The 27942-nt window shown below is 34.9% G+C and overlaps 1 protein-coding gene across 1 annotated transcript in view; it reads left to right on the top strand.

The window, feature by feature from the left end:
- The first annotated feature begins 4252 nt into the window (after positions 1 to 4252).
- Positions 4253 to 27942, top strand: part of LOC126969448 (suppressor of cytokine signaling 2-like) — a 40012-nt gene continuing 16322 nt past the window's right edge. The window contains exon 1 of the mRNA XM_050814879.1: positions 4253 to 4653. Within this exon, the coding sequence (XP_050670836.1) occupies positions 4635 to 4653 (19 nt within the window). The 5' untranslated portion in view covers positions 4253 to 4634. The remainder of the gene's footprint in view (positions 4654 to 27942) is intronic.

The raw sequence follows: 27942 nt of genomic DNA, 5'->3' as shown, positions 1-27942 counted from the left end.
ATATTGGGGTTGAGCAGGTTATCAACTGTAAAATAAATCCTGTAGGTGAAGCAACAAACTGAGAGCTGAACAAAGCATACAAGATTTTATTGCGTTTATTGCGTATTTTTTAAGCGTTACTCGAACGGTTGGCTCAGTTGGTTAGAGCACCTGCACGGAACGCCGGAGATCGCGGATTCGTGTCCCGCATCGTTCATAAAATTTTGATTTTCAAATTTTATTTGTGTATTAATCCTAGAAGTGAGGGTTATCACTTTAAAAACATAACATATTGTTATGAGTAATTTGTTACATAAAGAGTGTGTGCCTATAAAAGAATGCGGTATATGACAGAGTTTTGCCAAACGTCCTACCTACTTAGCAATTCCATATCGATTAATATCTGGGGTAGTGCCATTCAGTCCCGCTGGTAATACATCTATATAAAATCTGATTGATAACACACTTTTTTTTTTTTACAACAACAGTATAAGTAGTTCGTCATCTATTAATAATAGGTAATAGCAGGCTCATGTGCATCAATTTTAGTTGAGGCAACTATTGTTGCTTGTATTTTTTTTTGATTAACGCGAGTACTACACATTTATTGAAATACTATCCTTTTTAATGGAATTAAATACATGTAATTGACTACAATTAAAATTACAACTATGTAATTATAACGTAGCTAGAATATTCCCGTACAGCTACAATTACAAGCGATTTAATCCTTTTTAAAGTACTTTTTTAAATAACTATTCTTGACTATTGCTCAACAAAAATATTTGAAATGAACTCGATGAACATTGAATTGAGATGGCAAAGATACTAGATATTGCGAGTGTGAGTTATTATTTGTAATAATTTGCAAATTGGTACGAAATTATTGACGCAGTTCGGCTCACTTGTCACAACAATACCACGGCTCTTTCGGAGAAGGTTTAGAATAAATAGGTGTAAAATAAACAACTTTTGTCGTCAAGTGTACATAGAGTATAGAGAAGTTCTTGGAAGCAGCACGTGTCACGAGTTTCGTTCGCGGAACGTTCATTATCCCTTATTGATTGAACTTGTAGAGAAATTTCGTATTGTTGGCGGTTCTATGTAATATTGTTTCCACGATAACTAGTTTCACGACACTGTTGATAAAATATATTGGTCCTCTTCTGTTTTGTGAAAGTTTATAACCTTTGTGGAAATGAGTTGAAGTAGTTCCTGATTTTATATTCATTTTTACTACAAAGAGATGCTTTTTTATGGAAAAGAAGTACAAACGAGCGTACGGGTCACCTGGTATTAAGTGATCACCGCCGCCCATATCCTCTTGCAACACCAGAGGAAACACAGGAGCGTTGCCGACCTTTAAGGAAGGTGTACGCGCTTTTTTTGAAGGTATCCATGTTGTATCGTCCCAAAAACACCGCACAAGCAAGTTCATTCCACAGCTTTATAGTACGTGAAAGAAAGCTCCTTGAAAACCGCACTGTGGAGCACCGCCACACATCCAGATGGTGGGGATGATATCCTAACTCGTGGCGTGGCGTGTCGTGGAAGAAGGTGGAATTCGGCGGCAGAAATCAGGTGAAACACCTCTTCGGAACACTCCCCGTGAAAAATGCGGATAAAAAGACACACAATGAAACGACGTCTCTACACAACGCCAAGTGATCCAGCCGTTCACAGAGCACTGGGTCCCCGACAGTTCGAGCTGTTCTGCATTGCACGCGGTCAAATGGATCGAGCTGATACTGGAGTGGGCCAGACCAGATAGTGCAGATGCTTTTGTAATTGGTACAAAAAAAGCGCATATAACTTACTTAGTGGCTGGCAACGCGCCTGTGATTCGTCTGGTCACCTGGTGTTAAGTGATCACCGCCGCCCACATTCTCTTGCAACACCAGAATAATCATAGGACTGTCGCCGGCTTTACAGAAAGGTGTTTCGTAATTTGCTTTTTTTGAAGGAACGTATGTCGTAACGTCTCGGAAACACCACACAAAGAAGCTCATTCCACAGCTTGGTTTTACGTGGAAGATAGCTCTTTGAAAACCGCACAGTGGAGGAACACCACGCATCCAGATGGTAGAGTTATTATCCTAATACATGTATTGGGGGCACACTAAAAGTTTTGCACTTCTACCTAATCGGAACTATTTGAATTTCGTTATATTTTTTGAGACGTTGCAACCTTCTTAGTAATAAAAAAAAAACAATTGGCGGGAAATCATTTGTCAATTGTTTTTATCACACATCAAAGTTTTACGTACGCAACGAAAATGGAATTAAGTCGATAAGATTTTAGAGCGATGATTTTTTATGGTTTTAAAAGTTCTCTCTCTCCGAAAGACTATGCCGCTGGTAGTCAAAATGCTTCTGGGAGAGAAGCATCTTGCTTGAGCACCGTGATGCCGATGGTTTGCTGAATTTGAGAGAAGTCGGGTTTCTTTACATGACGAATTTCGTGAAGGGCGGCCTTCAACTGCCGTCAACGAAAATAATGTGGCTACTGTTAAGCGGCTAATTGAAGAAAACCCACGGATTACCTATAAGACAATTCGAGGACTATTGGTGATTGCTATGAGCCAAATTCAGAAAATTTTACACGTAGAATTGAAAGTTCGGAAATTTTGTTGTCGTTGGATCCCTCACGAACTGACAGCGGAGCAGAAGCGGGCACGCGTGCTCACAGATGCTAAGGAAGTACGACCACGGACATTCTAATGCTGTTTATGACATTGTTACAGGAGACAAAAAGTAGATTTATTATTTTGAACCCGAAAAATAACAACAATCTTGTTAATGGGTGTTAGAAAATGAAAACAGGCCTCTACAAAAGTGAGGCAAGCGAGAAACGTTGGTAAAACAATGATCGCATTTTTTTCTCAGCGGGTTCCATATGTACAATTCCACTTGAAGTCAAAAGAGTGTTAATGCCGAATGGTATTCTACCGTTTGGTTTCCCAGGGTGTTAACATCATGACAACGCTTCTTCACACACTGCCAACAAAACTAAGTCATTTTTAGCTTCTGAAAAAGTACAACTCGTCACCCATCCTGCAGATAGCCCCGACCTAGCACCCTGTGATATCTGTATTTTCTCCAAAATCAAAGATTTTATGAGAGGTTTCACTTTTACCAATTCCGAAGAGGCAGTGATAGCGTTCAATCAGCACGTAGAAAACATGCCTTTTTAAAAAATGGTTTGATCGCATGAAAAAATGTTTAAAATGTAAAGGAGAGTATTTTGAAAAGTAATAAACATAATATTTTGGTTATAACATGTTTTTTTTAAGTTACGCAAAACTTTTAGTGTGACCTACGTACTCTATTTCTTCCCGAAAATATTGACAACCCTAGATGTGATCGAGGTCATATCATAGAAGGCAACGCCTTCATTCTTTATAATTTCTATGATAAATAACGACTGTGTATTTAATGTCACTGCTATGGGCAGATCCGTTTAACAATAGATGGGCCATCTGCTCGTTCTCAATGCCATCTCGTCTGGACTTCCAAAATGTGAATAATTAACCATTAACGATTATTATTGTTAAGGTTTTGGCTTTGTAAATTCTACACTTTTCAAATTTTGTGCGAGGATAAATTATTACCGTTGATCAAACATCTTCAAAATGACTGACTCAGTCTCGTGCCACATTTTGGCGAGACAACACGTCCTGAGGATGCCTCGTGTAGAGGCGAAACACGTGTCGAATTGTTTTAAAAGCAAATATTGGCGGAATTAACACTAAAGAAAACTTAAATCATTTGTATAATTATGGATTTCCGCAAAGTAACGCCTAATTAAATAAAATTATCTTTCACCTGGCCGTCTCCTGATGGCGTAATTAAAGGGCTATTTCATTCGACATAATAATATCAAAACATCCTAAAAGTGGCGCTTTCAGCCCTTCCTTCTAATAAATCCAAATGTGAACGACCTTTACCACGCTCTACTTTCTACTACAAATAAGGCTAAAGGCTACGCTATGATAACATACATGATTAATTGAAAACACACAAAAATAACCAACAATAGCTTTCAAAGATCACAATTATAGATGTATAGCCAGCATTATCAACGGTACTTTGTATTCAAGAATTATTTAATATATAGATAATGTTGTTATAATTTCTTGGAAACGGCAGACCAAGGTTGGCAGTTCTCGGAACAGTGGTCGAGTCGGCATTCGCCTCACACACGAGCAGCGAGGGCGACCCTGCGTTCGGCTCTACGTTGGCGATGTTTCCCGCGCTTATTCGTATTTGTATCGCCTACAACGTTTACTAAGTTGTCTCAGTCAGTTCCGACTCTGAGTCGGCGAGTTCAGTTCACTTTCGTACTCGAGAGAGAGCTTACGTTGTCGCGGTTAACATTCCCAACCTTTCACCTTTCGTTTCGAGACCATAAATACAAGTGAAATTGAATTTACGGCTTCTTAGAATACCTTTCTGTAGCGGCATGCGACCGAACCGCCAGCGACGATTGATTTCTGCAAATTAATTTCTCCAGTGTTCCACGAAACTGTATAAACGGTTTACGAGGAAGCAAAACAAGTCGTAAAGTGGATTTGAAGAATTAGTGGACGTGTTTTAGTGTTTGGTTGTTAATTAAGGCGTTTACATTGGATCCCAACCAACCTTTCACACCTCAAATGGTGGTTAAACTACCAGGTGAGATTTCTAATATAATATTATTCATTTTATAAATAGATACACCGCATCCTGCCACTTATGTTGATTTTTACGTCAAAAATAAACCATCCTGACGTAAATAGATGGCGCCAACTGTTATCATTTTGTCTCATCTGCTCTACATAACACAATAGAATTTTAATCGTTCATTCGTCCATATTTGGAACACGTGTTTAGTTTATTTGCATAGGTATTTATTTGTTTTTAAGGTTCTATTTCGCGATATCAATTATAGGTAGGTACTTAATGAATCAATAATTTGATATTATTTAGTATATGATTGCTTTAATAACAGATTGAAATAATAATTTGTTATTTTGCACGTCCTCAGTTAAATAATTAATCATTAATAATAAATATATCCGTATTTAACTAACTTATAATATGATCTATCTTAGCAACGGTGTTTATAAAACTTATATTAACAATAATAATTTGTATAATAATAGGTTATTCGTATTTGCCATTGCCACCGGTAATTATTTTCATGTATATTATCATCTATAAAACTCATAGAATACGCCAAAATAATCTATACTTCTATACTAATACTAGCTGACCCGGCAAACGTTGTTTAGCCATATAAAGTATAATTCACGCGATAGTTTTATAAGTAATAAAATATAGCCTGTACATCATTTTGTTCTATTGTCAATAGTTTTTGTAGCGCACGCTAAATAGGTTTTCGTTTTTACACCTTGTGTTACAAAATAGCAATTTTATTACGGATCCCTAATTTTGAAAAAAAAAGAAAGAATCATTCAAATCGGACCAGTAGTACCAGAGATTAGCGCGTTCAAACAAACAAACAAACACTGCAGCTTTATAATATTAGTATAGATTATAAAGAGGAAAAATTTGACTAGAGCATACGCTAAAAAGGACATACGCTAGCTTTTCTTGCAAAAAAAAATATATGGAGGGGTTGAAATAGGGAATGGCAGTTTGTATGGAAATTCGTCATTATCGAAGATAAAACCATTGTATTAAGGCACTTGATAAGAAATAATTTATAGACATTTATTCGAGCATTTTTGAAATTTTGACCTACATGGGGATCAAACAGGAGATTAAAGTTCACAGGGAAATACTATTAAAAAGACTGTCTACAATAACAAGGGATAAGCGCTGTATCATAGAAGAGCGAGCAGGAAAGAGCAGTTTGTACTTTGTATGTGTATTATTTGAAAAGTATCCTAAAAGATATAAATAAAAATTGCCCAAATCTATATATATAAACGTAAAAGTCCTGACTGACTGATTCACTCACTTAAATCAACGCCCAGCCCAAACCGTTGAACCTAGAAAGCTGATTTTTTCACAACAGGTAGTTTACATAACGCAAGTATCCACTTAGAAGGGATTTTTGAATATTCCACCCTTAAAGGGGTGAAAAAGGGTTTGAAAGTTTGTATGGGGATGGAGTAATTAATAATAATAGTAATAAAACTGCATAAGTAATAAAGTAATATGAAATAAGTGTTTAAGAGAAACGAAATCTAAACGAGGTCAACTTAAAAAGTCCGGAGTTTTATCGAAATGACATGGTTTTTTGTCAGGACTTTTCAAATTACGAAATAATAATATTGACACACTCTTACACAAATTATCTTGCCCCAAATTAGGCATATAGCCTGTGTTATGGGTTGCAAGACAACGGTATATTTAATACAATATACTTACTTAAACATACATAAATAGATATAAACATATAAAAATCCGTGACTCTGAAACAAACATCCATATTCATCATATAAATGCTTGCACCTACCGGGATTCGAACCCGGGACCTCTAGCTTAGTAGGTAGGATCGCTAACCACTCGGCTCTACGGGTCGTCAAGAAAACTGAAATGAAATAGTAACCCTATCCGATGTTTTCTGTTCAAGTATAGTTAATAATGTTGTAATATATGGTTGCTCATAAGTTTCACACAAAAACTACGTTGTTGCAACATCATAACTCGTTACAATTGTGTAATGGTTCTCGTAATGCATTTCAAACGACTGTATTAACATAATGTAAATGAAGAAAAATATATTATGTAGAATGTCGAATATCAAGACACCATTAAACGAATTGGAATTGTCTTTCTGTAGTTAAAAATATCGATAGATACTTAACGATTTGTTATTTTTTTTGTAAAATGATAACCCTAACTTCTGGTATGAATACACAAATAAAATTTGAAAACAAAATTTATGAACGATGCGGGATTCGAACCCGCTACCTCTCGCGTTCCGTGCGAGCGCTCTTGCAACTGAGCCAACCGTTTGAGTGACGTAAGGATCATAAATCTTGAGATGTCTTGTTCAACTCTCAGGTTGTGGCTTCATCTACAGGATCTACTTTACAGTTGATAACCTGCTCAACTCCAATATTTGCATATTAGGAAATGACTTGAGATGTCGCTCTTTCGTTGCGGGTTCGAATCCCACATCGTTCATAAATTTTCTTGTCAAATTTAAGTTAGGTACTTAATAATTTTCTATTTTTAATAGGCTTCATTTCAATTAGCAATAAACTTTTAAAGCCTATAAGTTATATATTAAAATATTAACGTTTGTTTGTTTCTTTGTTACTCAATCACTCCAAAACTGCTGAATTAATCTTAAGTTATGGAGAATGGCGAGCTTGTATGTATTTTGGGACCCACAGAGAGAAAGCGTTCATATCATTGGAAACTAAGTAGTTTTAGAACGGAATAGAAGTAACAAAAAAGCAAATGGTAGGTAAGTATTTATGTATTTATTTACGGTGTATGTGGATGATGCAGCTACTGTACTAAATAACTTTTGTATTAATTTACATTTACTTTTTTGACTTACTCGTGTAAGAAATTGACAATTTGACCTTTGAGTGTGTCTGTTGCATTATTTTACATATTATATTATAATTGAAATGATTTGTAAATCGATGTAAATGTAAATCTTGATATAAAAGAGTGGCAATGAGTTTCTTGCTACTTCTTATCATTAGCTCAACCCTCTACGAAGTAGCGGTAGATTCAATAAGAAAAATATTTTTTTGACATTCATAAGTGTCATTTCCGTGACCTACGTGAATAAATTGATTTTGATTTGATTTGATTTGGGTATTTATGTTTAAAAAAGTGGGAGGAAAAAATTAATATAAAAAATAAACTGTAATTATTATCATTAAACTTACCAAGACGTGTGGATAGAGCTTATTGTTAACGATAGACTAAAGGCTTACCCCCTTATTCATAAGTCTGCTAACTTAAAGCATTGCCAATTCTCACTCTGTCTTCTTTTATTGACCTGAGTCAGAATGAGAAAAAACACTCTTTAGCAGCTGTTTTAATTTAGCGGACCATTATGAATAAGGGGGTTACTGTTTCTTAATGTTTATAATATAAAACTATGTATTCAGGTTTTAAAAAAAAATCTAGTTGCTACAATTGATAACTCTACTTTTTCCGAAACGATATAAGTAGTAGATTAGTAATTCAAATTACTTAAATATTTTTTTATGACGATTCAAAGGCGCTTAGAAGAATTAAGTTTATTTGACTTTGACTTTGAACCTACTGTTACTGTAACCGATTTTGATTGAGAAGTCGTAAACAGTCAGCCACGCTTGGAAATAGCTCCTTAGTGTTTTGAATATTAAATAGCCAACAAACGAACACACATTGACCAATCAATGTGAAAGAATCCCTAATTGAAAGAATAAGTAACTAATGCAGTTATAGAGATTTTAGGTATTTATTATTATTATTATAAATTTAAAGTTTCATCTCAATCTGATCTATGGTACCGGAACACAAACATACATACCTTGTCATTTTATTTATATAAAAAACATAGAATATGATATATTATAGACTATTTGTAAAGTTATTCTAAATATGTAGAGCTATAATTTAAAAGCTATCGCGCATCGTATGAGTTTAATCTAATAATTTTTCCCTGACGCGCCAAAAATAACAATTTAATTTATTAGGGAAGCTTACAGCCGCAAACATAATACAGTTTTAACATCTGAATAACATAAGGCCAATTAAAAGCTACCATATATGGAAGAAACAAACGCTATTTCTAACTATATAAAATTGTTTTAAAGTTTTACAATTAAGTTTTTAAATAAAGTTTTATCTACCGCCAACATATAATATTTACTAAGTGCACATGTAGTACTTTTACATCTATGTAACTATCATTTCTTAGTATTCTACTAGCTGACCTGACAGACGTTGTTCTGTAGATAATTAAAAAACTAAAAACAAAATTCTCTCATAGAAAATTTGTCATACAAAATAAATATTAAAAACAAAAATAATTATGGGTCCCAAATCTAAATAAAAACTATACTATCTCTCAAGTTGGATCAAACTGCACTCCATGAAGTAATCCCCATTAAAATCTGTTCTTTAGTTTAGGAGTCCATCGCGGACAAACAACGTGTCACGTAATTTATATATATTAAGATAATATTTACTAAGTGCACATCTAGTACTTTTACATCTATGTAACTATCATTTCCAGGTAATCTATTTTCATACATAATTTGCCTGTCTGACACTTTGACCTTACTAATTAAATGACCGCGATACCTAAAATACTTTTCCTTCCCAATTCCAAGTATCGCAACAATTACTGTTTAGATAATAGATAGTTCCTCGAATATAATCATCGGAGAACAATAGCCTCAGTGACATCGGCTTTGGACGATAACCTGCAAAAAACTATTGTCTCCTTCCACGGATCAACACGAGGCTATTTAATAGTTCAGGAAATTGGTTCTTTTGTGATCTTCCTGGTACTCTAGCGTTTATTTAGGCACAAAAGAAAAAAAAATGTGTGGATTTATGAAACCATGATGTAAGTGAAACTTCAAATTCAAATAGTGTTATTTAAAACTAGCTGGCCCGGCAAACGTTGTTTTGCCATATAAATTATTTTTAGAGTTAGATCGTTTCTTGGACATTGCAACATTACTTTATTTTTCTAAAATAAAAGAATTTTTCTAATATATACGTAGGCTAGTTACTCGTGCTACATTAGCTACCTGCCAATAAAAGACCCGTCAAAATCGGTCCAGCCATTTCAGAGATTAGCCGGAACAAACAGATAGACAGACAGACAAAAATTGTAAAAGATGTTATTTTGGTGTATGTATCGTACCGTATATATATTCATAAACATTATTTCAATATACAAACAGACAGTCCAATTTTATTTATATGTATGTTAATAGATGTATAGATAGGATGTGACATTACTTATTGAAATGGGCGCAAACGCAAACAAAGCGGGCTTTTTTTTATAAAAAAATATGTTTACAAAGTAATAAACAATTAAACTTATTATTTAATAGCCTAAAGGCGGTCGCTCCATTCTCAATCTGTGGAATCATTATTGACAAAGAAAAATATTTATATCAGCATAATAATCGGAAAAAAAATATAAATTAATATTTATAATTCTTATTCTTTATTTACTTATTCGTAAAATAAAGATGAAATGTAAAAAAAAACCATTGCCAGATTTTGGGTTCGAACACCCGCTCCTCCGGGGAACCAGAGCTTAAATCTGGCTCCTCAGACTCCTCGGCCAAGCTGTCTTGAAAGCAGTAGTTGAAATTAATGATTTCACTACTCCACGGACGGCTGTAATACGACATGAGTTAGATGGACTAAAAAAATTCACTTTAAATAAATAATAGTTAAAAAAAAATAAAAAAAGGGTGTAGAAATCTATTTTTAGTTGAATTTTATGTAAAGCGTGCTTTTTAGTTTTTTTTAACTATTATTTATTTTTCATTTTTTAGTCAAATTAGTGTAATGTCATCGGTCCTTGATAAATCTACAAAGTTTGAACGAAATCTAGCCGTTTAAAGTGGGTCAAAATCGCGCCCAAAGAAGTCGGTTACAAACATACATACAAACATACAGGTGAAGCTAATATAAAGCGAATAAAAAGGAACGCATTTAATATAATATTATAAATTTGAATTAATATATATATATATATATGAAATATAGTCGAATTATATTAGCTATGAGTGCCGTCCAACTAACGCCTAATCGCCATCACCTCAATTTTCTCCAAATTTGTGGGGTCAATAATTAACAACCGGTTCCGGTTTCAGTCAAGGTCGCTCGGCTGGTGATCCTTTTCGGCAAGTTGATGGTCTCCATGCCATTATCCGACATAAATCTACATCGCTGCTCTGAAGTTAGAGATACTATCCTTTGATTATGAATTATATCATTCAATTTCTTACCACCTTCTGTTATCTTTTCAACTATAACTGATTCATTACAGGTTGCCTGGTAGAAATCGCTCGTCTCGATTTTTGTTATGTTTCATTATTTTGTGGTGTGCAATAAAGATATATTTCATTTCATTTCATTTATATTGCTGGCAACGAACTTGTCTAGAAATATTGGGATTTACTAACATAGTATTAAGATATGGATGATATTTATCTTAAATAAACTTATTTTTCTTTTATTATTTGCTGGATTGATTAGTATATTTCATTGGATATGAATTGTCATAAGTATCTATATTTAAAAGTTAAAACAGACATAATCCGAACACGTCTGTAATCCAAACGCCTAAATCACTAAATGAATGAACTGAACAAGTAGACATATTTCGACAGCGCCTATTTCTGCACCAGAGGGAGGCTCCTTTGATGCCGGCTAGATTATGTGTACCACAACGGCGCCTGTTTCTGCCCTAAAACAGTAATGTGTGATCATTGATTGAACGTCATGCTCGTCTCATCCCTTATTTCCGTAAAAAAAATCCTGTGCCAGAAAAAAAAGCTTTTACGTTAATTGCGAGCTTTCTATTTATCTTTAAATATCACAAAGAACTACACTACCTTAAAAAGTGTCATAAATATTACGTTTATAGATGAATATTATAATATAAAATGTCACAACACTATTTATTTCGTAAATACATTATACCCTTTACATAATCTGTACTTTAATCCGAACGTTCCAGTACTCCGAACGAGGGGTTAATTTTCGGAGTTCGGATGAAAGAGGTCCTGCTGTAAAACAGGGCCCGGGATCTTAGCATCATCATTAAATGACACCGCCAAAGATACATCTCTAAACAATGGTGCCCTGCCATTATAGGTATAATTCAAATATTTTTATTCAAAATAGGATGTGAAATCACTTATTGAAAGTCAAAAAACTACCATCCATTCCAAAATGAATGCCTCAGGCCTGAGAAGAATGGGTGCAACAAACTCAGCGGGCTTTTGTTTTTCATCAAAAATATGTTTTACAATTAAAGTAACATTAACAAAGTAACAAAGTAACATTTACAAAGTAACAAAGTAACATTGTACAATTAAACTTATTATTTAATAGCCTGAGGGCGGTCGCTCCATTCCCAATCTGTGGTATCATTAAGAAAGTCATTTATGTTATAGTAACCTTTACCACACAAACGTTTTTTAACAATTCTTATGAATAACGTAATACTTTTGCTTTGAACATTTTCTGGGATCCTGTTGTAAAAGCATATACATCGCCCCACAAAAGACTTGCTAACTCGACTAAGTCGAGTAGTAGGCATTATAAGCTTATGTCTGTAACTGGTGTTAACATTATGGTTATGACAGTTTCTGGCAAATTCACTTATGTGCCTATGAACATACATTACATTATCAAGAATATATTGAGAAGCAACAGTCAATATGTTAATATTATTGTTATTCGTATCGTGCTATTCATACATCTGCGATCCTTCCTAGAACATGATCGTAAACGATAATCGCAGGGGCATGTATTACAAACGTACTTTCAAGTAATGTATGCTTTTAAGTTGCCGTAATGTACCGCATAACAAACAATGGTCCTTCGTAGAAACCTGTATTATCGTGGTTGTATGCATGATTGTTCTAAGGTTTGTATTGAAGTATTTCTAACCGCGGCGATATAATGAATCTTTTCTCATCGCCTTATCTGTACGAACAGGAAGCTACTTAAAATTTGAAAAACCAAATTTTATGAACGATGCGGGATTCGAACCCACGACCTCCGGCGTTCCGTGCCGGTGCTCTAACCAACTGAGCCAACCGTTCGAGTACCGCCTGGTTATAAAATTCTGTTTGCTTTGTTCAACTCTCCGGGTTGTGGCTTCATAAGATTTTCTTCTTCGTTCATAAAATTTTGTTTTTCAAATTTTATTTGTGTATTAATCCTAGAAGTGAGGGTTATCACTTTAAAGACATAACAAATTGTTTAGGAAGCTACTTATTTATCAGCACATATAATTAAATAAATTATCTATGCATATCATACAGCACAGCATACATCGTAACACCAGTGGGAGGCTCCTTTGCACAGGATGCCGGCTAGATTATGGGTACCACAACGGCGCCTATTTCTACCGTGAAGCAGTGATGTGTAAACATTATCGTGTTTCGGTCTGATAGGCGCCGTAGCTAGTGAAATTACTGGGCAAATGAGACTTAGATTGAGATCTTATGTACAAGGAGACGAGCGCAGTTGTAGTGCCGCTCAGGATTCTTGGGTTTTTCAAGAATCCTGAGCACTGCATTGTAATGGGCAAGGCGTATCAATTACCAGCAGCTGAACGTCCTGCTCGTCTCGTCCCTTATTTTTATAAAAAAATACATATCTAAGTAAAAGCTGTACATAGAATATTTTTTAAGGTTTTTGTTAGGATGCTTAAAGCAGCAAAAATACTGTGCCTGCGTCTAGCATGATAATATGTAGCCTTTAGTCCCGATCTATTCATTCCTGCAAAATTTTAATTAAATCTGTTTGGTAATCATTGCGTTTAGCCGTCCAGGCTAAATACACACAGATTGTAAATCGTTTTGAGTCTCTATGTTATATGTGATCACAAAAAAAAATTGCTCACTAAGTTTCTTGTGGCTTCTTCTCCGCTGATTCGCGGCAGCGAAGCCATGGTAATTCTAAGCCTGACAATTCAAAGCGATTACATTGATCCATTTAAAAAATGAATTCGAATTAAGAATTTTAGAATGATTATTACGAATATGGATCAGACATTGCTTAGCGATCGCCAAATTTCACGGCTAGGTGTACTAAGGAGTACCTACAGTATTTAGGACCATAAATTTTATTGAGTTGTTGTACACAATAAGTATAAAAAAAAATTAACTTGTGTTTTTACAGTAAAATACATTTTTTAGTTGATAATCACAATATAATTAATTTTGACGTAATATTGAAAATTATTTTCTACTTTTATGATAGTTTTCTGTTAAAGAGTGATATTAAGTTAATTTGACTGTTTATTGAAACTATTTCTCTTTAAACGATGTTAATTTCGAAGTTACGAATAATTGACTTATAATAGTGTGCGTTTGTATTAACAGCGCGTGGTCTTTGGCACATACACTACCGGCCACCGGGTGTCAGACATAAAAAAAACCACTAATCCTCAAGACCCTGCTAAGAAAAATGAGAGACTATATACATTATTGGACTTTCATCGGGCCTTGATAAGTGTATTCAGAGATGGGACTGCCTAAGTAAAAGTTTAAATTTAGATTAGTATGAAACGTGCAGTGATTTGACATAAGTTTGAAATATTAGTAATGACAATAATATTATGACACAAAAGTATAATCCGGCTAAGTTTGAAAGCGAACAGTCAAAACGTAGTAGTAGTATCTCCGTTTTTTCACAAGATTATAGCCGTCATCTGTCAATCTAGCAATGACTGCACGTTTTATACAGTCGCTTTTTTCTTAAGAGTTTCGCTAGGCTGGTGTGCATTTTCAAATCTTATGTCTGATTAACTTTATGAAGGGGTCGAAAATCACGATTAAACTCTGTTACATACATACACACAAAGCTATGTTAAGCTAAATTTAATGCTTTATCAAATCGACAATTACCGCCCGTATTGAATCCAATATCTGTCAATATATTCAGTCCGTTTACCGCCAATATTTCCCAAATACAAATTTCAATCTACCCACAGGCTACGTAGTCACACTATGCAAAGCTATTTTGAAATGCGGTTTGGAATAAATTCACAGAACTGTAAACATGTTTCCATTTTCAATTAGCTCTGTCCACCGTTGCGCTCTGAATTGATTGGATAAATTAATTATACTTGAACAAGTTCAATTAATAACTGGATATCGGATACTAATTAAACAAGTTTAATTAATAACTGGATTTGTTAAATTAAGGTCGATTTCAGTGTTAGGATTTAATTTTGTAATGGACAGAAGAGGGTCTTGGTCCTAAAGAATCATTAACAAAACATTTAATACATCTTACTATATATAAATTACGTGACACGTTGTTTGTCCGCGATGGACTCCTAAACTAATGAACGGATTTAAATGAGGATTACTTCATGGAGTGCAGTTTAGTCCAACTTGAAAGATAGGATAGTTTTTATTTCGATTTGGGACCCATAGTTATTTTTATTTTCAATATTTGTTTTGTATGGACATATTTTCTATGAGAGGATTTAGTGACGCACGGTTTGACACTTCCGCTGTGAAACAATTTCATTATAACAACAGGGAGCATTTTTTACGAAATGATTCTTGATGTTTTGAAATATTATTGGCGGATTCATAAAAAAACAGTATTTTATTTATTATGTACAGAACAACGTCTGCCGGGTCAGCCAGTATACTATAAATATATGTTGGGTGATACTTTATTGTGGGGGAAATCCAGGAAACTCACTGTTTTATTTCTTGACTTTATCATATCTGTTAGATTCCACTTATCTAAGTTACTATAAATACGATTTGTATTCGCAGTAACAATCATGCTTATCGCCAACGCTTAAAATCCGGAAAAGTGCGAGTCGCCTTGCTAACGAAGGATACCGTACCATTCTCCTAAATACAACACTACAATATACTTTTTATTTAATAGTTTTTATTTTAAATTCGAACACTGGCTATACACCGATATTTAATAATTACTAAAAAAACTTACATAACTTTTGATGAGAAAACAATGTCGAAAATCGAATCATTGAATAATTTCAATGGCTCTTTTCGAGTGCGTTCATTCAATTCACAATTTTACTAATAAATCGATAGTCAAACCCTGCCTCGTTTCTCACCCCGCGCTTCTCACTTCTTCAAACGCCAGCTCTAGGATTTATACTATAGATTTATTTTATGTCAGTAAATTAGACGGAAGAGATCCTTGACCAGTGGATCCTTTGCACAGGATGCCGGCTAGATTATGGGTACCACAACGGCGCCTATTTCTGCCTTGAAGCAGTAATGTGTAAGCAAATTGCTGAAGGGCGCCGTAGCTAGTGAAATTAGTGGGCAAATGAGACTTAACATCTTATATCTCAAGGTGACAAGCGTAGTTGTAGTGCCGTTCAGAATTTTTGGGGTTTTTCAAGAATCCTGAGCGGCACTGCATTGTAATGGGCAGGTCGTATCAATTATCATCAGCTTAACGTCCTGCTCGACATGTCCCTTATTTTCATAAAAAAAGAATTCCTTCAAGAAATTTCCATAGTGTAGTGTCCATAACTTTTCAAAAATGTTTTAGGGTGAAATCACAATTTGTTTTTTTGCAATTCAACCCTATTGTGTTGGGCCCTAGGCTGACTATTGGGCCTGTCTTATCAATGATTGCCGTTTTGTCACACTTCAATGGGGCTGGGGGCCCATATATTCATGGGCTCCGGGCTTTTGAGTACTGCTCAATAAGCCCTCTTATAGATCCGCCCCTGTTATGACGTATTCTTATATTATGAATTCTAGAAAGAGATGAATGGCCGCACATTCGTTTAGAAAGAGATATATCTGTCCTACATCTCGTATTTTTAAATATATTTGTCACCGACGTAGCCCAAATGATTGCGAAACTAAAGTGGCAGTGAGCAGGGCACATAGTTCGACGGACAGATGGCCGTTGGGGTAGTAAAGTCCTCGAGTGGCGACCTCGTACCGAAAGACGGTAGTGTTGGTAGACAAGATGGACCGATGATCTGGTCAAGATAGGCTGGCCGGAATACGTTGGATTAGAGCAGCGCATGACTAATCATCGTTGAGATCTGTGGGGGAGGCTTTTGTCCAGCAGTGGACGTCTTCCAGCTGAAGGGCACCACAGCTATTCAAATTACTAATCTCTAACAACCTGTGATCATTTTAAAACAACCAAAAATGGAAATCTTGACTTAAAAGAGTGGCAATGAGTTTCTTGCTACTTCTTCTCATTAGCTCAACCCTTTACGAAGTAGCGGTAAATTCAATAAGAAACAATATTTTTATATTTTTTTTTGACATTTATAAGTGTCATTTCTGTGACCTACATGAATAAAGTGTTTTTGAATTTGAATTTGTGTTTCAATGTGAGGAGCGCAACTGCGATTACGCTCAGAATTTTGGGACTATCACGAATCACGCGGCACTGCAAAGTAATAGGCAGGGCGTATTACTTTACTTTCACTGAACGTCCTCTCCAGTAAAGAATAATTTTATATGAATACTTATATAAAAGTTATACATCTAATATATAAAATTCTCATGTCGCGGTGTTTGTAGTTAAACTCCTTCGAAACGGCTTGACCGATTCTCATGAAATTTTTAGTGCATATTTGGTAAGTCTGTGAATCGGACAACATCTATTTTTCATCCCCCTAAATGTTAAGGGTGGTCCACACGATTTTTTTTTTAATTTTTTTGACATTTTTTTTTAATTTGTTTGATTATGAGTCAGCATTAAAAAATACATACAACTTCAAATTTTCACCCATCTACGATCAACAGTTACTTTTGTATCGCGATTTTAATATCGGCAATACAACGTTTGATGGGTCAGCTAGTTTACTATATTATTTGCAGTCAAGACACGACCCGTAAGGCTCATCATATCCCTGAGTCTCAATAAAGCTCTGGTAATCCAAGCGCTGCCATTTATTTCGGTCAACGGCCTTACTATCCAACGCGGAAATTCTGCCAGTACTCTTGAAATACTTCCATTTAAAAGTATCACGTTTTTACTACACATAAATAGTATGCAGTAGTATATTGCCTTGCTCTGTGTTGGGTTAACCTGTGTTTGTCATATAATAAATTTTATTGGTTTTAATTGAGTTGACGAATCCAAAAAACGGCTGACAGCTTCACGAATCGTACAGAATAACAACGATCAATCAAGCAAGATTTATGAGAAATTTGTAACAAAACAGGAATATGAAAAAGAGATTCTGTCGAAGACGAACTACTAGGAAAATGTGCGTCGGTTCGAGACGTCGTCGGAAGGTGTGTTGTGTGCGCCGACGCAGGTATGCGAGTTCTCGGAACGAGCCGCGTCCGTTTTTGCTCCTTTTTCGATTCGAGTTTACCGAGAATCGAATGGGCCGCTAGCAGACTACGGCCCTACTCGGAACGCGTAATTAATCCTCGGAAGCCTCCGAACCAAGGGTTGTTATGAGAAACAGTCAGTATAATGCTTTTTTCGCCGATGTTATTGTTCGCGGAAAGAATGGTAACCGCAAGTCGTTGTGCCGTTAAATTTCACTTTATTGAGCTGCGAGATTCATTCGAGACTGTTCCGAGAATCAATAACGCAGGAGTGCGATAACTTCCGCAGTCGCCAGGAAGTCGTACTACGTACTGGCGGTACAGCTATGCCATTAGTAATCAAAGCGGTATTTGCATCGCTGATCATAACTATTACTGAGAATATGAATATAGCAATAACTCGCCCCGGTCAACATCATAATAAATTTATATAGCTTTTTTCTACACCATTAAATTATTTATTTCAATCAATACAAAACAAAACTTACAAAGAGTAGACAAGCTCAAGGGTGGTAAATAGTTAAATGCTGTGGGAATCCTAATGACATTTTGACAGCTGTCACTAATGTCAAAACCATTAGGCTGAATTTTGATGCCTTGGCTAACAATATTATAATTTGTGTAAAGGCCTCTAATTTTCTTATGTAGCTTTATACGGGTGAGAGATTTATTAAAATCTCTAAAGTATTTTTAAGTACTTAACATCTATTAGGAACAAATATACATAAACTGATATCTTTTGGTCTTAATAAGTTTTAAATAAGTTAATAGCATGCCTTGTGAAGACTCGCCAAGCTCGGTACAAAATATAAGACGAAAAGCATAAAAATGTTGACTTGGCTGGTGGCCGCCCGCGACATTGTCCGCGATAATTTAACTCGTTTGTAACCGGAACGGAACGCACACTTAACAGCCTTACCAATAAACTTTGTTAAAGTTATACCTGAGAATAAACCAAAAATAAATAAATAATTTAAAAGCAACAGCTTTTAATTGATTTATTCGGACGTATAACGTTCCCCGTGTTTATTTGCAAGATTGCTTGACATTCGGAAAACTTAAGAATTATCATTGTATTGACAGTGCTGTCAGCGATATAGTCAACATTTTGCATATTCTTGGATTATTCTCATATATATGGAAAATATAAAGAGGCTATGTATTCAGTAGCGCTTTCAGAAATAAAAATATAATTTTTGACTGTGTTTGACGACCTGTATAGCCGAGTGGTTAGCGATCCTACCTACTAAGCTAGAGGTCCCGGGTTCGAATCCCGGTAGGTGCAAGCATTTATATGATGAATATGGATGTTTGTTTGCGAGTCATGGATGTTTAAATGTATTTATGTATGTTTATATGAATTTATGTATGTTTAAGTAAGTATATTGTATTAAATATATCGTTGTCTTGCAACCTATAACACAGGCTATATATGCCTAATTTGGGGCAAGGGCAATAATTTGTGTATAAAGTGTGTCAATATCATTACCTACTTTTAGACCCAGTTCTGCCGTGACCATGATCCATGTAACAGGGCCGACATACAAAATCTATATATATTATACGCGATGCTAAAAGTTTAAAATAACCAATGTTTTTACTAACTTAATACCCACAACTAACTACCTATATATATAAAAATAAATTGCTGTTCGTTAGTCTCGCTAAAACTCGAGAACGGCTGGAGCGATTTGGCAAATTTTGGTCTTGAATTATTCGTGGAAGTCCAGAGAAGGTTTAAAAGGTGAATATATATGAATATGCTCGGAATTACATAAAACAACAATATTGTTTTTCCCTTTCATGTTCGTCGTTCAGAAATCAAATTGAAAGAATAATTTAAAATGAATAACTAATTAGAATCTTTATATCTTTCTGTCTTTCTCAGGAGGTATAACAAACATAATTTTAGCTACCTATATTTGGTAGATTTTATGTACGATTTAATATCTGGTAGATCTCTCAGACCGGTCGTCACCTATTTTTTATACCCCAAAATTTTTAATTCTTGATTTTTTCTTTTTACTTTATATGGCAATACGACGTTTGCTGGTTCAGCTAGTCTACAATATAATTGGCGTAGGTACCATTATTTACGAAAGTTCTTAACAGTTCTGTTTACGATCTGCTGTGCAATTTCAAAGAAAAACGGTCTTTAAATTATAATTTAATGTCATTTCCAGTATTTACTTAAATACTCATCATTTCCATGAAATACGCCAACTTTGCATCGGAAAAATATTTGCTGTGACAGTTTAAAAAACAGGTTTTGTTTATTTCTTTTTTATACGCTTTTTATTAGCTTCACTTGTGTGAATGTTTGTTTGTAACCGACTTATTTGGGCGCGATTTTGACCCACTTTAACTTTTGGCCAGATTTCGTTCAAACTACGTAGATTTATCGAGGACCGATGACAATACTTAATTTGATAAATTATTCCATTATTCAATTTGCAAAATAAGATTTTTGTTAATTTGTATAATTTTCATCTATCGTCGATAAGGTAGTAATTCATCTTAATTTGAAATTTCAACCTGATTTGAACCTTAATTTGAACAATATGTTATGTTTTTAAAGTGATAACCCTCACTTCTAGGATTAATACATAATTAAATTTGAAGAACAAAATTTTATGAACGATGCGGTATAAAGGGAAAAAAAATAAAATTTGTGAGGGTTATCACTTTAAAAACATAACATATTGTTTAGATTTACAAGAGTGACATCTCAAGTCAATTTCCTAATATGCAAATATTGGGGTTGAGCAGGTTATCAACTGTAAAGTAGATCCTGTAGATGAAGCCACAACCTGAGAGTTGAACAATGCAAACAAGATTTTATAGCGAGGCGTTACTCGAACGGCTAGCTCAGTTGGTTAGAGCACCGGCACGGAACGCCTGAGGTCGTGGGTTCGAATGCCGCATCGTTCATAAAATAGTGTTTTTCAAATTTTATTTGTGTAAAATATTAAAGCTAAGTCCCTGTAACATTCAAACTCAAATAAACAAACATAATAAATTCGAAAATCTAAACAGATTCGAGTACGTTGTGGGCGTGGGTTGAGTTGGTGTACCATGGTGAAAGTCAACAGTCTTGGCTTCTGTTATAAATAAAGGAAAAATAACGGAAATATTAGCTATCATATATATAGGTATCTTCCTCCTTTTTTTAGTCTGTTAATCTTATATCTAAAATTCTCGTGTCACAATGTTAGTTACCTTACTCCCCCGAAACGGATTTACTGATTTTTACCAAATTTTATATGCATATGCAGTAGGTCTGAGAATCAGCTACTATCTATTTTTCATCCCCCAAAATTTTAAGGGTAGTCCACCCCAAATTTTATTTTTTTATTTTTTGACAAGTTTATTTTATTATGATTCAGCATTGAAAAATACATAAAAATTTAAATTTTCGCACTTCTACGATCTACAACTATTTTTGTATCACGATTTTTATATTACTCTGTTGCATCCACCAAACCGATATAGGGTTGCAAGATGGCAATCGAATACAATAATTGTAGTACGATATATTTGGTAGATCTGAGAATCCGTTGCATCAAAATTTTAATAATTGATTTTTTTAATATGTTATATGGCAATACGACGTTTGCTGGGTCAGCTAGTGAAATATAAAGAAGTAATAAAACTCAATAACGTTCTAGATTAAAAAAATAAGTAAGTTGTAATCAATTTAATAATTTATAGGTCATAAAGTGAACTATATTTCCTTCTATTCCCTACTCAATGTCAACGTCCCGAGATAATAGAGTACAGACTACAAAGAGCGCGTTATTAATCCCGTAGAGTATTTACTTTTTTATCCATTGTAGCTCGGATACAAAGCCTTTGTGCTCGAATACGGTTTATTATCTACGTTTCAGTGGCTTTGTCACGACTTTAATGAACGTTTGTACTAAATACTAGGTGGATTAATTTATAACATATTTTTTTAAAACGGAGTAAACGTTTTTCTATTAAGAGGAAGTGTTGAATGGATATCGACATAATATTTATCAATTATCAATGAACCGTTTATAATTGTTGGTTGTAGATGTTTTGCAGGCATAAACAAACTTATAGATTTTTTAAATATAATATGCTGTTATGTTGTCATATATGCTAAAAAATTAGTGGTAAGGATATATTTCACCAATAATTTGAAAGTAAGACATACTTTTTAGAGTATTTTGCTAGTGGGAGCTCCTTTGCGCAGGATGCCGGTTAGATTATGGGTACCACAACGGCGCCTATTTCTGCCGTGATGTATTTATGTGTAAACAGTACTGTGTTTCTGTCTGAAGAGCGCCGCGCCGTAGCTTGTGAAATTACTGGGAAAACGAGACTTGACATCTTATGTCTCAAAATGTCAAGCGCAATTGTAGTGCCGCTCAGAATTTTTGGGTTTCTCAAGAATCCTGAAAGACATTGCATTGTAATGGGCAAGGCGTATCAATTGCCATTAGCTGAACGTCCTGCGCATCTCGTCCCTTATTTCAAAAAAAAATATTAAAAATCGTTAATTTATATTTTGGCCTTTAATGATATTATGTTATAAAGAACAGATACAGTGAAGTCTGAACAGTCTGGACTATAAATTATGTATGATTCAACTTATGTTTATATATATATATATATACATACACAAAAGAGAAACACCGTATAAGCATAGACCTTGAGCGGTGAGTGATTACGCCGATTATTAGTTAATTGACGTTTCGTTGAGTTTGTACAAATAAAAAAAAACTGCATAGTAGCCGCAAATCGGCTGAACCTTCGGCATAATGCTGGCACACATACCTATTTTGAGGTATATATGTTCAGCGCAGATCTTCTGCTTGTGCTATGTCATGAGCTCACTGCCTTCCCAAGACTTATTCGTTAGAGTACGATTTTTATTAAATACTTTGATTTTGGACTTTCTCGGAGCAACGTCGCATCTAGAGAGTTGCTCCCTCTGTGGTACCTACAACTCAGGTGTCAGAAATGAAGCGTCAACCACCTGTCAATTGTCAAAATAATCAGTTTAAGTATTTAGAATAGCATACGTACCTACAATAATTTATAACAATGTAAAATAAAATAAAAAGTAACCCAAAACCGTAGATAATTATTAAATTAAATTTCACATCAAAGCACCAATCCATCAACCTAATAGGCGCATCTCGATTCGATAAAAGATTTAATTCACTGAATAAATCGGTTATAAACGCTTACCTAAGCCTCGTTTCCGATAACAGGTCCATTTCTTGAATTCGTTCCGCATTGGATATCTCTCCAAACGTTGTCCTAGGACGGGCCACGAAAATAAAAATCTTCTCGGAACATAACCTAGTTTAAATTTCAATAGCGGAGTACTCCGAAGCCGGCTCGTTTCGCCTGGCAAACTGATTGAAAAGCTCCTTTGATCTCTGAACCGTTTGGAATAGCTTCTACTCAATTGTGATACGGTTCGTTTTCAAATAACACTGCTTTTAATCTCCAACGATTGTCTTTTTTTATGTATAAACTCGACCGCAGCGCTGTTCGAATTGCAAGATCTGAGAAATCTCATAACGAAGAAAAAGCATTCTTTTGTTTACTCAACCAGCTTCGAGGAACTAAGGGTTATATATTTTTTGAGTGTCAATTTTTGTTTTCCGCTTAAAATACGCTTAAATACAGCTCCGTTGGTTACTACGAAATGCTTTACATATTCTTTACGTAACTGTTTCAGTTCTCTTCTTAACGAATTCTTAGAGAAATAATCGCTTTCGAAATTAACTTTGTCGGCTGTCGTTTGTTTTGCAAAACTTTGTTTACGAAATTTATGTTACTTTATAAGCTTTTTCGCAACTCTTGCGGTCTTACAAATAAAAATGTTTTATATAACAACTCTATTTCACTCTTATTCTAAGTAAAGTTTTACTTGAAATAAATTGAAAATAATACAAGAATATTCCTGACAATTTCATCAAATATTGCCTTCTGTCTTTTTCTTTTTAGGAAAAGGAGGACAAATGAACGTACAGGTCACCTGGTGTTAAGTGATCACCGCCGTCCACACTCTCTTGCAACACCAGAGGAATCACAGGAGCGTTGCCGGCCTTTAAGGAAGGTGTACGCGTTTTTTTTTAAAGTTCCCATGTCGTATCGTCCTAATACTCCCCGTGATATATGCGGTAGAAGACACACAATGAAGCGACGCGACGTCTCTAGGCAACGCCAAGTCCATGTAGCCGTTCACAAAGCACTTTGTCCCCGCTAGAGGGAGGCTCCTTTGCACAAATGACGGCTAGATTATGGGTAACACAGTTGTGATACACAGGCGCAACGGCGTCTATTTTTACCGTGAAGCAGTTATGTGTAAACATTACTGTGTTTCGGTCTGAAGGGCGCCGTAGCTAGTGAAATTACTGGGAAAATGAGACTTAATATTTTACGTCTTACTTCTTACGAGCGCAATTGTAGTGCCGAATCTTTTGGGTTTATCAAGAATCCTGAGGAATCCTTGACGTATCAATATTACCATCAACTTCCTGCTCGTCTCGTCCCTTATGAAAATAAAATAAATATCATTTTGATCTATGTTAGTGTTATTAAGTCATAAAATAGCGTACCTATTTCATTAAATTGTTCTGATAGGGGAATTCTCGTAGGTACATAAGTGATTATCTTTATTTTGCGTACATATCCTTATCGGATCTAAAGATTTGGATGTAATTTACAACATGGGTTTTTCAGATTAGTTTATCTAATGTCTGGGAAAACGCGTTTTCCAAGAAGAGCTCTATCCACTTGAGTTCCATATAGATAAACCTAAAAGTTAATATAAAGATATCTAATACAGAATAAACATCAATTTTATTGATAGTTTCCGTAAATGCGTCCATGTTAAGGAGTAATAAAATAAAGGGATTAGATAGGTACCAACATAGGTCCATTCTTTATTGAAACGTTCAACTAGTGAATGGAACACAACATAACCCGTATAACGAGTTCAGCGCGGAAGGGCCTTTCACTCGTAAACGTGACTGCCTCGAGACCAAAATAGTCTCTTTCATGGATTACTCAACATCTCCTCCGCTCTTCAGGCTTGTTGTCTATGAATCTCAACCAACATATTTTTAGCTACACGCACGCGATAAGAATCTTTAACTAGCCATCGTGACATAAATAAGGATTATTCTCAAGTGATCTGCAAGTGGTTTGTGAACTAATGAATATCTTAATTCTAATTTCAATGTGCTCTTTTGCTGAACGATTGATCTATAACTTATATGCCTCTTCTAGACTTTTCAGGTGCTCCCGGCAATTTTTTTTCACTGCACCCTGTTTTTTCTTTTAGGTTGCGAGATCTACATGGAAATAGTTCAGTTAGTGCTAGTGTCATTAGCTTCCATTTGGCTTAACCATCTTAGTTTTTACTTGCAGAACTTTAAGATAGTTTTTTATGAATCATTGCATTCAGGTGCTTCCGGCTTCTCGGGCCAATCTGAAGAATTCCAAATTTGGCGACAACTATAATCAATAACGGAACTCGTTTGGAAATATTGAAAGCCAGTAATGTTCGTGGAATCGCGAACGGTCCTCTTTTCTCGGAACGTACGAAGGCTGCGCAATGCTCAGCTAACTCACGATTATTTATTGCCAAGTCTTTATGAGCTTTCGTACTCCGGTTTATTTGAATTGAGGCCATCACGAGCATTACTGCTATCATCGTCCCCGTTTTAATTTAATTTCACTTATTCACGGAATTGTTTTGTGAAAGTGTGCGAAAATTATTTGCTGAGAAAGTTTATTTCGATAATGTTAAACTATTGTTTTTATTCATTTTATTATGTAGAAAAATTCAGCTGGATCTGAACACTCGAAAATAACGTTTTTCGCCCCCAAAATACGGAGAGTATTGTACATTTCATACAATTCGTTATTGTTTTTCTTTTTAACAGCAATGTGTTTCAAACCAACATTGGCTCCGATTTATACCTAGTTTAACATTAGTTCTATTTTTTTTTTATTGAAGTAGGCGTTACTTTGCGGATATCCATTATTATACAAATGATTTAAGGTTTCTTTAGTGTTAATTCCGCCAATGTTTGGCACGAGACTCTTGTGCCAGATTTTGGCGAGACAACACGTCCTGAGGATGCCTCGTGTAGAGGCGAAACACGTGTCGAATTGTTTAAAAACAAATATTGGCGGAATTAACACTAAAGAAAACTTAAATCATTTGTATAATTATTTCCATTTACATACGCATATTTAATTTTTTTTAATTGAATACCAGCCCATGTTACTAATTGCAAACCATTCCACCTTAAACAATTTATACGTCTAGATAGTCTCTTGCTATTAGACAACCGATAAATCATGCCAGGAATATTAGTGTGCGTGACAAGGCACGACTCACACTCGCGATTTGTATGACACTTTGTGTTAGTGTGCATGAATTGCTTAAATAGAGGGTAGTTGTAAACCCAAATTTTATCGACGTTTTCAAAGCTGTCATAGTCCATCTAGACATTCTACTGGTGAAGTATTTACATTGAGTCTAATAGTTTTTGAGTGAAATCATTATAAACAATAAAACGAATCTTAAAAAAACATCAGATCATTTAGGGAGCCGTGCCTAAGTACAAGATCGTTAAGGAATTCCAAGGGAAACGTGCAGTATCGCAACTTGCAAGCCTGATGAAATCGCGTTACCGCGCCTTGATGTCAAAGGCCAAAGAGAATGGTAGGCCATTCACACCTACCCACACCTATTCTTCTATAGAGTTTTATATATAGGAACTGGCTGACCCAGCAAACGTTGTATCGCAAAAGTAATTAAAAAAAAATCATTAGTTAAAATTTTTGGGGTATAAAAAATAGATGCAACCGATTATCAGACCTACCAGATATAACCTACAATAATTTTTGTATTAGATTGACTTCTTGCAAACTCTATTGCGTATCTGTGGATGGAATGGAATAACATTAAAATCGCGATACAAAAATAGTTGTTGATCGTAGACAGGTGAAAATTTGAATTTTAATGCTGAATCATAATAAAATAAAAATGAAAGAGAATGTCAAAAAATTAATTTTTTCAGGGGTGTTATTTTTCATATTACAAACAGACTTACCTACTTAGATTAAAATGATCGGACAGCCTGGGACTAGATTGTGATTATTTTATAGCGATAGAAATGACTGTACAATATTGTATATTTTTATTGAAAAGAGCGCAAAAAAAAGAATGATGGGAGAGTTTCTTGCGCCGTTTCTTCTCTCAGAGCGCCATTTGTTTCCGAAGCGGTAGTAGTATCTAGTAGTTATTAGAAATTACATCAAAAAGAATTTCTAAAGGAATCAATTTTGAGAAAATAAATGCCTTTTATGCCTTCTTATGCCTTTTTAAAAACTTACAATATACTAGCGCTAAGACAAACAAAGTGTGCAAGAAAGAATAACATCTCTAACGGAGATACAACAAGATAGAAAAGGCTAGCGAATCTATTGTAACTGTAACCGATTTTGATAGGCAAGTCGTAAACGGTCAGCCACGCTTGACATTAGCTCAAACATTGATAAACCAAAATTGGTCCCGTATTATCGGGTTGTCATGTCGTCTATACGCTAGTATGAATTCTATGATAATATTTGCGTTATTTGATATTTGTTGTCTCGAAAGCAAAATATTGGACAAACGATAGCGAGATAATTTATGGAAAACGGTTTATAAACCATAATATTAAACGTATCCATTTGCTAAATTTAATATTTCTGCGAAATGGACGGCGGTTTATAGATTCTGTTATAATTAACGTTTTATTCATGCTAAGTGTGGTTTTCCTTAATTTATACTTGATGAAATTTTGCTTAATCAAGTGATGTAGGTATCATGGAAGTTTCTACTTTCTATGCTATCAACTTAGATTAAGGATTGGTCTCCGCTGCGCTCCAACTAGTTACCGCACTACCTAAGAACAATAGCTTTTTTATACGG

Source organism: Leptidea sinapis, chromosome 18 (assembly GCF_905404315.1).
Source record: "Leptidea sinapis chromosome 18, ilLepSina1.1, whole genome shotgun sequence".
In the NCBI taxonomy this organism is placed as follows: Eukaryota; Metazoa; Arthropoda; class Insecta; order Lepidoptera; family Pieridae; genus Leptidea; species Leptidea sinapis.
This window is presented reverse-complemented; position numbering and strand designations above follow the sequence as displayed.